The 10,868-nt window shown below is 47.2% G+C and overlaps 1 protein-coding gene across 2 annotated transcripts; it reads left to right on the top strand.

Moving 5' to 3' along the window:
- Positions 1 to 212: 212 nt before the first annotated feature.
- mrps11 (mitochondrial ribosomal protein S11) lies at positions 213 to 9,931 on the top strand. Of its 2 annotated transcripts, XM_042317760.1 has the most exons (7): positions 213 to 407; positions 2,906 to 3,010; positions 6,404 to 6,502; positions 7,059 to 7,188; positions 7,377 to 7,442; positions 9,102 to 9,703; positions 9,829 to 9,931. In XM_042317760.1, exons 1-6 carry the CDS (start codon positions 322 to 324, stop codon positions 9,207 to 9,209), a joined length of 594 nt encoding a protein of 197 aa, XP_042173694.1. In that variant the 5' UTR covers positions 213 to 321; the 3' UTR covers positions 9,210 to 9,703; positions 9,829 to 9,931. The 2 variants fall into 2 exon arrangements, with proteins under 2 accessions (XP_042173694.1, XP_042173695.1); XM_042317761.1 differs by lacking the exons at positions 2,906 to 3,010; positions 9,829 to 9,931 and having other exon boundaries at positions 9,102 to 9,526.
- The last annotated feature ends 937 nt before the right edge of the window (positions 9,932 to 10,868 follow it).

The raw sequence follows: 10,868 nt of genomic DNA, 5'->3' as shown, positions 1-10,868 counted from the left end.
TAAGATAAATGTAGTTTGAAATATAAAATATTTAACATTAAGATCATTCATTGAAACATATATATTTTAATTAATCTTAGATACATTTAGTGTAGAAATAAAAACGTTTATGCATAAGATTTTTGAACTAAATATTTTCTAATAATTTGTGTCGCTCCCCCACATTATTAATAATGTACTATTCCAGGAAACGCGTCATACTAAATGGCTAATAACGACTTTGTGACTGTGCTATCTATTGGAAACCCCAATGTCACACATGTTCTTGTGTAACGCTAGCTAACTTGTTGGTTTCTAGTAGCTAAATTATATTAGCTAATCATGCATAAATTAAATTGTATATTATCTAATTCTGTCAGGAGTGCCTGCCAACAGGTTGCTGGTTCCTTCAATGCAGGAGGCTCAATGTAAGTATCTCGTTTTTTTATACGAAATCCCATGCATGCAATTGACAGCTAGTTAACGTTATTTTATGATGCTAGTTTGAGAACTGGTAGTCTGGTACTTTAAACTCGACAAAGACCTTTACCGATTGAATTATACTGCCAGCTTGCTACACTTCATTCAACCGATCAGCTACCTTAGTTATCTATCTATACTAGGGGGCGGCAGGGTATCCTAGTGGTTAGAGTGTTCTAGTGGTCTAGTAACCGGAAGGTTGCAAGTTCAAATCCCCGAGCTGACAAGGTACAAATCTGTCGTTCTGCCCCTGAACAAGACAGTTAACCCACTGTTCCTAGGCCAGTTAACCCACTGTTCCTAGACCAGTTAACCCACTGTTCCTAGGCCAGTTAACCCACTGTTCCTAGGCCAGTTAACCCACTGTTCCTAGACCAGTTAACCCACTGTTCCTAGACCAGTTAACCCACTGTTCCTAGACCAGTTAACCCACTGTTCCTAGACCAGTTAACCCACTGTTCCTAGACCAGTTAACCCACTGTTCCTAGACCAGTTAACCCACTGTTTCTAGACCAGTTAACCCACTGTTTCTAGACCAGTTAACCCACTGTTCCTAGACCAGTTAACCCACTGTTCCTAGACCAGTTAACCCACTGTTCCTAGACCAGTTAACCCACTGTTCCTAGACCAGTTAACCCACTGTTCCTAGACCAGTTAACCCACTGTTCCTAGACCAGTTAACCCACTGTTCCTAGACCAGTTAACCCACTGTTCCTAGACCAGTTAACCCACTGTTCCTAGACCAGTTAACTCACTGTTCCTAGACCAGTTAACTCACTGTTCCTAGGCTGTCATTGAAAATAAGAATTTGTTCTTAACTGACTTGCCTAGTAAAATAATAAATAAATACGAAACAAAATTATAAACGCAACATGTAACAATTTCAGTTCGTGTGTGTAACAGCCATTGACAAGTGAACAATTTCAGAGTTACAGTTCATATAAGGGAAATAGTCAATTGAAATTAATTATTCCCTAATCTATGGATTTCACATGACTGGGTGGGGCCTTATTATTTATTTTTTTATAAGCTTTTATTTAACTAGGCAAGTCAGAACAAAATCTTATTTACAATGATGGCCTACACTGGCCAAACCCGGACAACGCTGGGCCAATTGTGCGTCGCCCTATGGGAATCCCAATCATGGCCGGTTGTGCAGTGCAATCACCCTCCTATCCCATCCATGTAAGAATGCTGTTCTTTGACTACAGCTCAGTACCTTCCAAACTCATCATTATTAAGCTCAAGGCCCTGGGTCTCGACCCCTCCCTGTGCAACTGGGTCCTGGACTTTCTGATGGTCCGCCCCCAGGTTGTGAAGATAGGAAACAACACCTCCACTTCGCTGATCCTCAACACAGGGGCCCCACGAGGGTGGGTGCTCAGCCCCCTCCTGTACTCCTTGTTCACCCATGACTGCATGGCCAACCATGCCTCCAACTCAATCAGCTTCTTGATATGCCACACCTGTCAGGTGGATGGATTATCTTGGCAAAGGAGAAATGCTCACTAACAGGGACATAAACACATTTGTGTAAATAATTTGAGAGAAATAAGCTTTTTCTGGGATTGTTTATTTCAGCTCATGAAACCAACACCTTCACATGTGGTGTTTATATTCCTGTTCACTAGATGATCTGGGCAGTTACTGGACTGACTCAACATGAACCGGTTGATTTATCAACCCATGTTAGCCAGTTGTGGAACCAGCGGTCTGCAGTGTGTTGATTGGTTTATTCTCTGTTATAGTTGTAGAACCAGTGGTCTGCAGTGTGTTGATTGGTTTATTCTCTGTTATAGTTGTAGAACCACCGGTCTGCAGTGTGCTGATTGGTTTATTCTCTGTTATAGTTGTGGAACCAGCGGTCTGCAGTGTGTTGATTGGTTTATTCTCTGTTATAGTTGTAGAACCACCGGTCTGCAGTGTGCTGATTGGTTTATTCTCTGTTATAGTTGTGGAACCAGCGGTCTGCAGAGAGCAGTGTGCTGATTGGTTTATTCTCTGTTATAGTTGTGGAACCAGCAGTCTGCAGTGTGTTGATTGGTTTATTCTCTGTTATAGTTGTGGAACCAGCAGTCTGCAGTGTGCTGATTGGTTTATTCTCTGTTATAGTTGTGGAACCAGCGGTCTGCAGAGAGCAGTGTGCTGATTGGTTTATTCTCTGTTATAGTTGTGGAACCAGCGGTCTGCAGAGAGCAGTGTGCTGATTGGTTTATTCTCTGTTATAGTTGTGGAACCAGCGGTCTGCAGAGAGCAGTGTGCTGATTGGTTTATTCTCTGTTATAGTTGTGGAACCAGCGGTCTGCAGTGTGCTGATTGGTTTATTCTCTGTTATAGTTGTGGAACCAGCGGTCTGCAGAGAGCAGTGTGCTGATTGGTTTATTCTCTGTTATAGTTGTGGAACCAGTGGTCTGCAGTGTGCTGATTGGTTTATTCTCTGTTATAGTTGTGGAACCAGCGGTCTGCAGAGAGCAGTGTCCTCCAGTGCTGTCAGGTTGCAAGAGGATGCCAGTGTCTCAGCCACACCTGGGAAAATATCCAAAGACTTCAGGTAACACTAGTTCTCAGACTCTAGGTGGCATTCTGCCTACAGCTCTCAGACTCTAGGTGGCATTCTGCCTACAGCTCTCAGACTCTAGGTGGCATTCTGCCTACAGCTCTGACTCTAGGTGGCATTCTGCCTACAGCTCTCAGACTCTAGGTGGCATTCTGCCTACAGCTCTCAGACTCTAGGTGGCATTCTGCCTACAGCTCTCAGACTCTAGGTGGCATTCTGCCTACAGCTCTCAGACTCTAGGTGGCATTCTGCCTACAGCTCTCAGACTCTAGGTGGCATTCTGCCTCTCACAGCTCTCAGACTCTCTAGGTGGCATTCTGCCTACAGCTCTCAGACTCTCAGACTCTAGTGGCATTCTGCCTACAGCTCTCAGACTCTAGGTGGCATTCTGCCTACAGCTCTCAGACTCTAGGTGGCATTCTGCCTACAGCTCTCAGACTCTAGGTGGCATTCTGCCTACAGCTCTCAGACTCTAGGTGGCATTCTGCCTAGCAGCTCTCAGACTCTAGGTGGCATTCTGCCTACAGCTCTCAGACTCTAGGTGGCATTCTGCCTACAGCTCTCAGACTCTAGGTGGCATTCTGCCTACAGCTCTCAGACTCTAGGTGGCATTCTGCCTACAGCTCTCAGACTCTAGGTGGCATTCTGCCTACAGCTCTCAGACTCTAGGTGGCATTCTGCCTACAGCTCTCAGACTCTAGGTGGCATTCTGCCTACAGCTCTCAGACTCTAGGTGGCATTCTGCCTACAGCTCTCAGACTCTAGGTGGCATTCTGCCTACAGCTCTCAGACTCTAGGTGGCATTCTGCCTACAGCTCTCAGACTCTAGGTGGCATTCTGCCTATTCTGACTCTAGGTGGCATTCTGCCTACAGCTCTCAGACTCTAGGTGGCATTCTGCCTACAGCTCTCAGACTCTAGGTGGCATTCTGCCTACAGCTCTCAGACTCTAGGTGGCATTCTGCCTACAGCTCTCAGACTCTAGGTGGCATTCTGCCTACAGCTCTCAGACTCTAGGTGGCATTCTGCCTACAGCTCTCAGACTCTAGGTGGCATTCTGCCTACAGCTCTCAGACTCTAGGTGGCATTCTGCCTACAGCTCTCAGACTCTAGGTGGCATTCTGCCTACAGCTCTCAGACTCTAGGTGGCATTCTGCCTACAGCTCTCAGACTCTAGGTGGCATTCTGCCTACAGCTCTCAGACTCTAGGTGGCATTCTGCCTACAGCTCTCAGACTCTAGGTGGCATTCTGCCTACAGCTCTCAGACTCTAGGTGGCATTCTGCCTACAGCTCTCAGACTCTAGGTGGCATTCTGCCTACAGCTCTCAGACTCTAGGTGGCATTCTGCCTCTCAGACTCTATTCTGCCTAGCTCTCAGACTCTAGGTGGCATTCTGCCTACAGCTCTCAGACTCTAGGTGGCATTCTGCCTCAGACTCTAGGTGGCATTCTGCTCTCAGACTCTAGGTGGCATTCTGCCTAGCTCTCAGACTCTAGGTGGCATTCTGCCTACAGCTCTCAGACTCTAGGTGGCATTCTGCCTTCTCCCTACAGCTCTCAGACTCTAGGTGGCATTCTGCCTACAGCTCTCAGCCATTCTCCCTACAGCTCTCAGCCATTCTCCCTACAGCTCTCAGACTCTAGGTGGCATTCTCCCTACAGCTCTCAGACTCTAGGTGGCATTCTGCCTACAGCTCTCAGCCATTCTCCCTACAGCTCTCAGACTCTAGGTGGCATTCTCCCTACAGCTCTCAGCCATTCTCCCTACAGCTCTCAGCCATTCTCCCTACAGCTCTCAGCCTTCAAAATAAAAAAATAGTCCATTTTGCCCAGATCCATCCAGCAAAACTATAATTCAAATCAAATCAAATCAAATTTATTTATATAGCCCTTCGTACATCAGCTGATATCTCAAAGTGCTGTACAGAAACCCAGCCTAAAACCCCAAACAGCAAGCAATGCAGGTGTAGAAGCACGGCTCCACTTCCTGAGTTTCGCACAAGCAATGAACCATGGAGATATGGCCGTGTGGGAACACTAACCCTATAAAGATGTTGTAATTTTAACCTTTTAGTTAAAAAAAAAACCAGATTCCTCTCTGATTTGAAAGATAAGGTCCATATGCCTCCAAAACCGTACTGCAAGCGATGCCTGTTAATGTTCAGCCCGAGCGTCATACAGAAGACACCTTTGTCCAATGACTTATTGGGTATCTGGGGTATTTTAATAGGATCCCTGTATATCAGTACCCACACAATATCCAGGTCAAATAGGGGAGAGGTGCTGTGAGGTGAGGTGAGGTGTTGCTTTAGAATTTTTTTAAACCCAGTTTGCTGTTCACTTGAGCGATCTCAGATGGGAGCTCAATGCAACCATGGCTCTATGTAATACTGTACACTTTCTGGAAGTTGTTCTGGATTTGGGGACTGTGAAAAGACCCCTGGTGGCATGTCTGGTGGGGTAAGTGTGTGTGTCAGAGATTTGTGTAAGTTGACTATGCAAACAATTTGGAATTTAACGACTGTTTCTTATAATGTTGCAATCAGTCTCTCCTCTACTTCCAGCCCCGAGAGACTGTATTGATCTTAGCCTTCTGATGACAAGACGTGCTGCTCTGTTCTGGGCCAGCTGCAGCTTAACTAGGTCCTTCTTTGTTGCACCTGACCATATGACTGGACAATAATCACGATAAGATCGAACTAGAGCCTGCAGGACTTGCTTTGCGGAGTGTGGTATCAAGAAATCTGACAGACCTCTCCCCATCTTTACAACCATTGAATCTATATGTTTTGACCATGACAGTTTACACTCTATGGTAACACCAAGTAATTTATTCTCCTCAACGTGTTTACCAGTTGAGGTATAGTTATGGTGCTGGAGGAGATGGCTGCTGTTTTACAGGCTCCTAACCAACTGGGCTATTTATTTCATTCACATTGTTTGTAACTTATTGTGTACATAATGTTGCTGCTACCGTCTCTTATGACCGAAAAGAGCTCCTGGACATCTGAACAGCGATTACTCACCTCGATCTGGACGCAGAGTTTTTTATTTAATGAGTCAGAAGCAAAGGATATACTGCTTTGTCAAGACGAGGCCCAAATCCCCATCATCAGCGTGAAGAAAAGGGGAAGGAGGAAAAGGGGGAGGAGGGCGGGGTGCATTCTAAGAATTCGTAGACGAGTAGGTAAACCACCACTCCCCTCCGTATTATTGGCCAACGTGCTCATTGGAAAACAAACTGGGCCATTTACGATTTAAGACTCCTACCAACGGGGACATTAAAACTAGTAATATCTTATGTTTCACCGAGACGTGTCTACAACCGTCTTTGCTCAATATTATCACGTTTCCAACAGTTTGCCCATGTTTCTTCCTCCTCTCTAAGTCACCTCCCCCCGATGCCTGGCCAGGACAGTGTGCTGAGATGGGCTGGGAAGAAGTACGAGGAGTTGCCAATAGCACATATCAAAGCCACATATAACAAGTAAGCTGACAGACAGTGATGTGAATAGCTGATATATTAATGTCTCCCTCCAGTACACATGTCCAGGTGATATATTTTAACGTGTCTCCCTCCAGTACACATGTCCAGGTGATATATATATTCATGTCTCCCTCCAGTACACATGTCCAGGTGATATATATATATATATATATATATATTAATGTCTCCCTCCAGTACACATGTCCAGGTGATATATATATATATTAATGTACACCCCCTCCAGTACACATGTCCAGGTGATATATTTTAACGTGTCCCCCTCCAGTACACATGTCCAGGTGATATATTTTAACGTGTCCCCCTCCAGTACACATGTCCAGGTGATATATTTTAACGTGTCTCCCTCCAGTACACATGTCCAGGTGATATATATATATATATTCATGTCTCCCTCCAGTACACATGTCCAGGTGATATATATATATATATTAATGTCTCCCTCCAGTACACATGTCCAGGTGATATATATATATATATTAATGTCTCCCTCCAGTACACATGTCCAGGTGATATATATATTAATGTCTCCCTCCAGTACACATGTCCAGGTGACAGACTGTGAGGGCCAGTTCATGGTCAGAACATCGTGTGGAACCGAGGGGTTCAAGAACGTCAAGAAGTCCACTCCCATCGCTGCTCAGACCGCAGGCATCTCTGCTGCAGCGGTAAGATGAGACCACGTGGAAAATATAGATCATGTAGACGTATAGTTAATAGTTGTAGTCTGGCTGCTACAGACAAGAACACTGACATCTGTTCTCCACTAGATGGCACTAGAGCCTAAAACAAACTGGCAAAAAGATGAATTTGTGTTTCCTGATGAATGGTCCTGTATTCTTCTTCTCCTGGGCAGAAGGCCACAGCGGTGGGGGTGACGTTTGTCCGCGTGTTGGTGAAAGGTCTGGGTCCTGGACGCTTGGTGAGAACCTTTTTTGATGAAATGCAGAATTCATACCGTAGAGCTAAACAGTGTTCACAATGCATCTCCCCCCACTCTGAAGTTATCCCAGCAGTTTTCCAGCAGCAGACCACCCTGCATCCCACTGTGTTAACCAGCAGCAGACCACCCTGTATCCCACTGTGTTAACCAGCAGCAGACCACCCTGCATCCCACTGTGTTAACCAGCAGCAGACCACCCTGTATCCCACTGTGTTAACCAGCAGCAGACCACCCTGTATCCCACTGCTGGCTTTAACCAGCAGCAGACCACCCTGCATCCCACTGCCAGCAGCAGACCACCCTGTATCCCACTGTGTTAACCAGCAGCAGACCACCCTGTATCCCACTGTGTTAACCAGCAGCAGACCACCCTGTATCCCACTGTGTTAACCAGCAGCAGACCACCCTGTATCCCACTGTGTTAACCAGCAGCAGACCACCCTGTATCCCACTGTGTTAACCAGCAGCAGACCACCCTGTATCCCACTGTGTTAACCAGCAGCAGACCACCCTGTATCCCACTGTGTTAACCAGCAGCAGACCACCCTGTATCCCACTGTGTTAACCAGCAGCAGACACCCTGTATCCCACCCAGCAGCAGACCACCCTGTATCCCACTGTGTTAACCAGCAGCAGACCACCCTGTATCCCACTGTGTTAACCAGCAGCAGACCACCCTGTATCCCACTGTGTTAACCAGCAGCAGACCACCCTGTATCCCACTGTGTTAACCAGCAGCAGACCACCCTGCATCCCACTGTGGCTTTAACCAGCAGCAGACCACCCTGTATCCCACTGTGTTAACCAGCAGCAGACCACCCTGTATCCCACTGTGTTAACCAGCAGCAGACCACCCTGTATCCCACTGTGTTAACCAGCAGCAGACCACCCTGTATCCCACTGTGTTAACCAGCAGCAGACCACCCTGTATCCCACTGTGTTAACCAGCAGCAGACCACCCTGTATCCACTGTGTTAACCAGCAGACCACCCTGTATCCCACTGTGTTAACCAGCAGCAGACCACCCTGCATCCCACTGTGTTAACCAGCAGCAGACCACCCTGTATCCCACTGTGTTAACCAGCAGCAGACCACCCTGTATCCCACTGTGTTAACCAGCAGCAGACCACCCTGTATACCACTGTGTTAACCAGCAGCAGACCACCCTGCATCCCACTGCTGGCTTTAACCAGCAGCAGACCACCCTGCATCCCACTGCTGGCTTTAACCAGCAGCAGACCACCCTGTATCCCACTGTGTTAACCAGCAGCAGACCACCCTGTATCCCACTATGTTAACCAGAAGCAGACCACCCTGTATCCCACTGTGTTAACCAGCAGCAGACCACCCTGTATCCCACTGCTGGCTTGTTTCTGAAGCTAAGCAGGGTTGGTCCTGGTCAGTCCCTGGATGGGAGACCAGATGCTGCTGGAAGTGGTGTTGGAGGGCCAGTAGGAGTCACTTTTTCCTCTGGTCTAAAACAATTTCCCAATACCCCAAGTCATTGCTTTAAATTCGAATGTGTTTTCAGTCAATTTACCTGGTTAATTAAACATCTGGTTTTGAATCTGTCAGTATCTTGTAGAGATGAGGAAAAGACGTTTGACTCGTTTCTGATGCATTTCTCTCTGTGTGCAGTCTGCCATCAAGGGTCTGACCATGGGAGGATTGGAGGTTGTGTCCATCACAGACAACACCCCCGTACCACACAATGGTTGTCGCCCTCGCAAGGCTAGAAGAATATGAACAGGACCGTACCATCATGGACTGCAGGGGTCCAGCAATCTGTCTTGTAACATGCTTAATGTTTTTGTTATATGAAGACAATTTTTACTGGTATTTAAGCATTTTGGAAAATACCTGTACATGCAGAAATGTTTAAAACATTCAGGGCCTGTTTCCCAGACACAGATTCATCCCTGGACTGAAAAACAAGTTCAATGTAGAATCTGCAGTCCAGGACTTAATCTGTGTCTGGGGAACTGGCCCTGAATGCATGTACCAGCACATCTAGTAACAGATAAATGATTCATCGATGTTTATTAAATCCATATACACCCAAACCCCTGTATAACATGTGTTGTAAATACAAGGCTTCCAGCAGGAGAGAACCTGGTCAGATCAGTCCATGGGGAGAGAACCTGGTCAGATCAGTCCATGGGGAGAGAACCTGGTCAGATCAGTCCATCGGGAGAGAACCTGGTCAGATCAGTCCATCAGGAGAGAACCTGGTCAGATCAGTCCATGGGGATGGTCAGATCAGTCCATCGGGAGAGAACCTGGTCAGATCAGTCCATGGGGAGTCAGATCAGTCCATGGGGAGAGAACCTGGTCAGATCAGTCCATGGGGAGAGAACCTGGTCAGGTCCATGGGGAGAGAACCTGGTCAGATCAGTCCATGGGGAGAGAACCTGGTCAGATCAGTCCATGGGGAGAGAACCTGGTCAGATCAGTCCATGGGGAGAGAACCTGGTCAGATCAGTCCATGGGGAGAGAACCTGGTCAGATCAGTCCATCCATGGGGAGAGAACCTGGTCAGATCAGTCCATCGGGGAGAGAACCTGGTCAGATCAGTCCATCGGGAGAGAACCTGGTCAGGATCAGTCCATCAGTCCATCCTGGGAGAGAACCTGGTCAGATCAGTCCATCGGGAGAGAACCTGGTCAGATCAGTCCATGGGGAGAGAACCTGGTCAGATCAGTCCATGGGGAGAGAACCTGGTCAGATCAGTCCATGGGGAGAGAACCTGGTCAGATCAGTCCATGGGGAGAGAACCTGGTCAGATCAGTCCATGGGGAGAGAACCTGGTCAGATCAGTCCATGGGGAGAGAACCTGGTCAGATCAGTCCATGGGGAGAGAACCTGGTCAGATCAGTCCATGGGGAGAGAACCTGGTCAGATCAGTCCATCGGGAGAGAACCTGGTCAGATCAGTCCATCGGGAGAGAACCTGGTCAGATCAGTCCATGGGGAGAGTCACTATAACTAACATGAGGTGAACCAAAACATGCAGTTTTACAGAAACTCTGTTCATCAACTAGTCAAATGTTGCTAACCTGGTTCCATCAAGGTGTACTGATGAGGGGTCAAACGTTACAGACCATGCTGACTTCCTGGTTCCATCAAGGTTACAGACCATGCTGACCATGATGAGGGGTCAAACGTTACAGACCATGCTGACTTCCTGGTTCCATCAAGGTGTACTGATGAGGGGTCAAACGTTACAGACCATGCTGACTTCCTGGTTCCATCAAGGTGTACTGATGAGGGGTTACAGACCATGCTGACTTCCTGGTTCCATCAGACCATGAGGGTCAAACGTTACAGACCATGCTGACTTCCTGGTTCCATCAAGGTGTACTGATGAGGGGTCAAACGTTACAGACCATGCTGACTTCCTGGTTCC

The sequence above is a fragment of the Oncorhynchus tshawytscha genome, unplaced genomic scaffold (genome assembly GCF_018296145.1).
Source record: "Oncorhynchus tshawytscha isolate Ot180627B unplaced genomic scaffold, Otsh_v2.0 Un_scaffold_8679_pilon_pilon, whole genome shotgun sequence".
Lineage (NCBI taxonomy): Eukaryota > Metazoa > Chordata > Actinopteri > Salmoniformes > Salmonidae > Oncorhynchus > Oncorhynchus tshawytscha.
The sequence above is the reverse complement of the archived record's forward strand: the minus strand, read 5'-3'. Positions and strand labels throughout refer to the sequence as shown.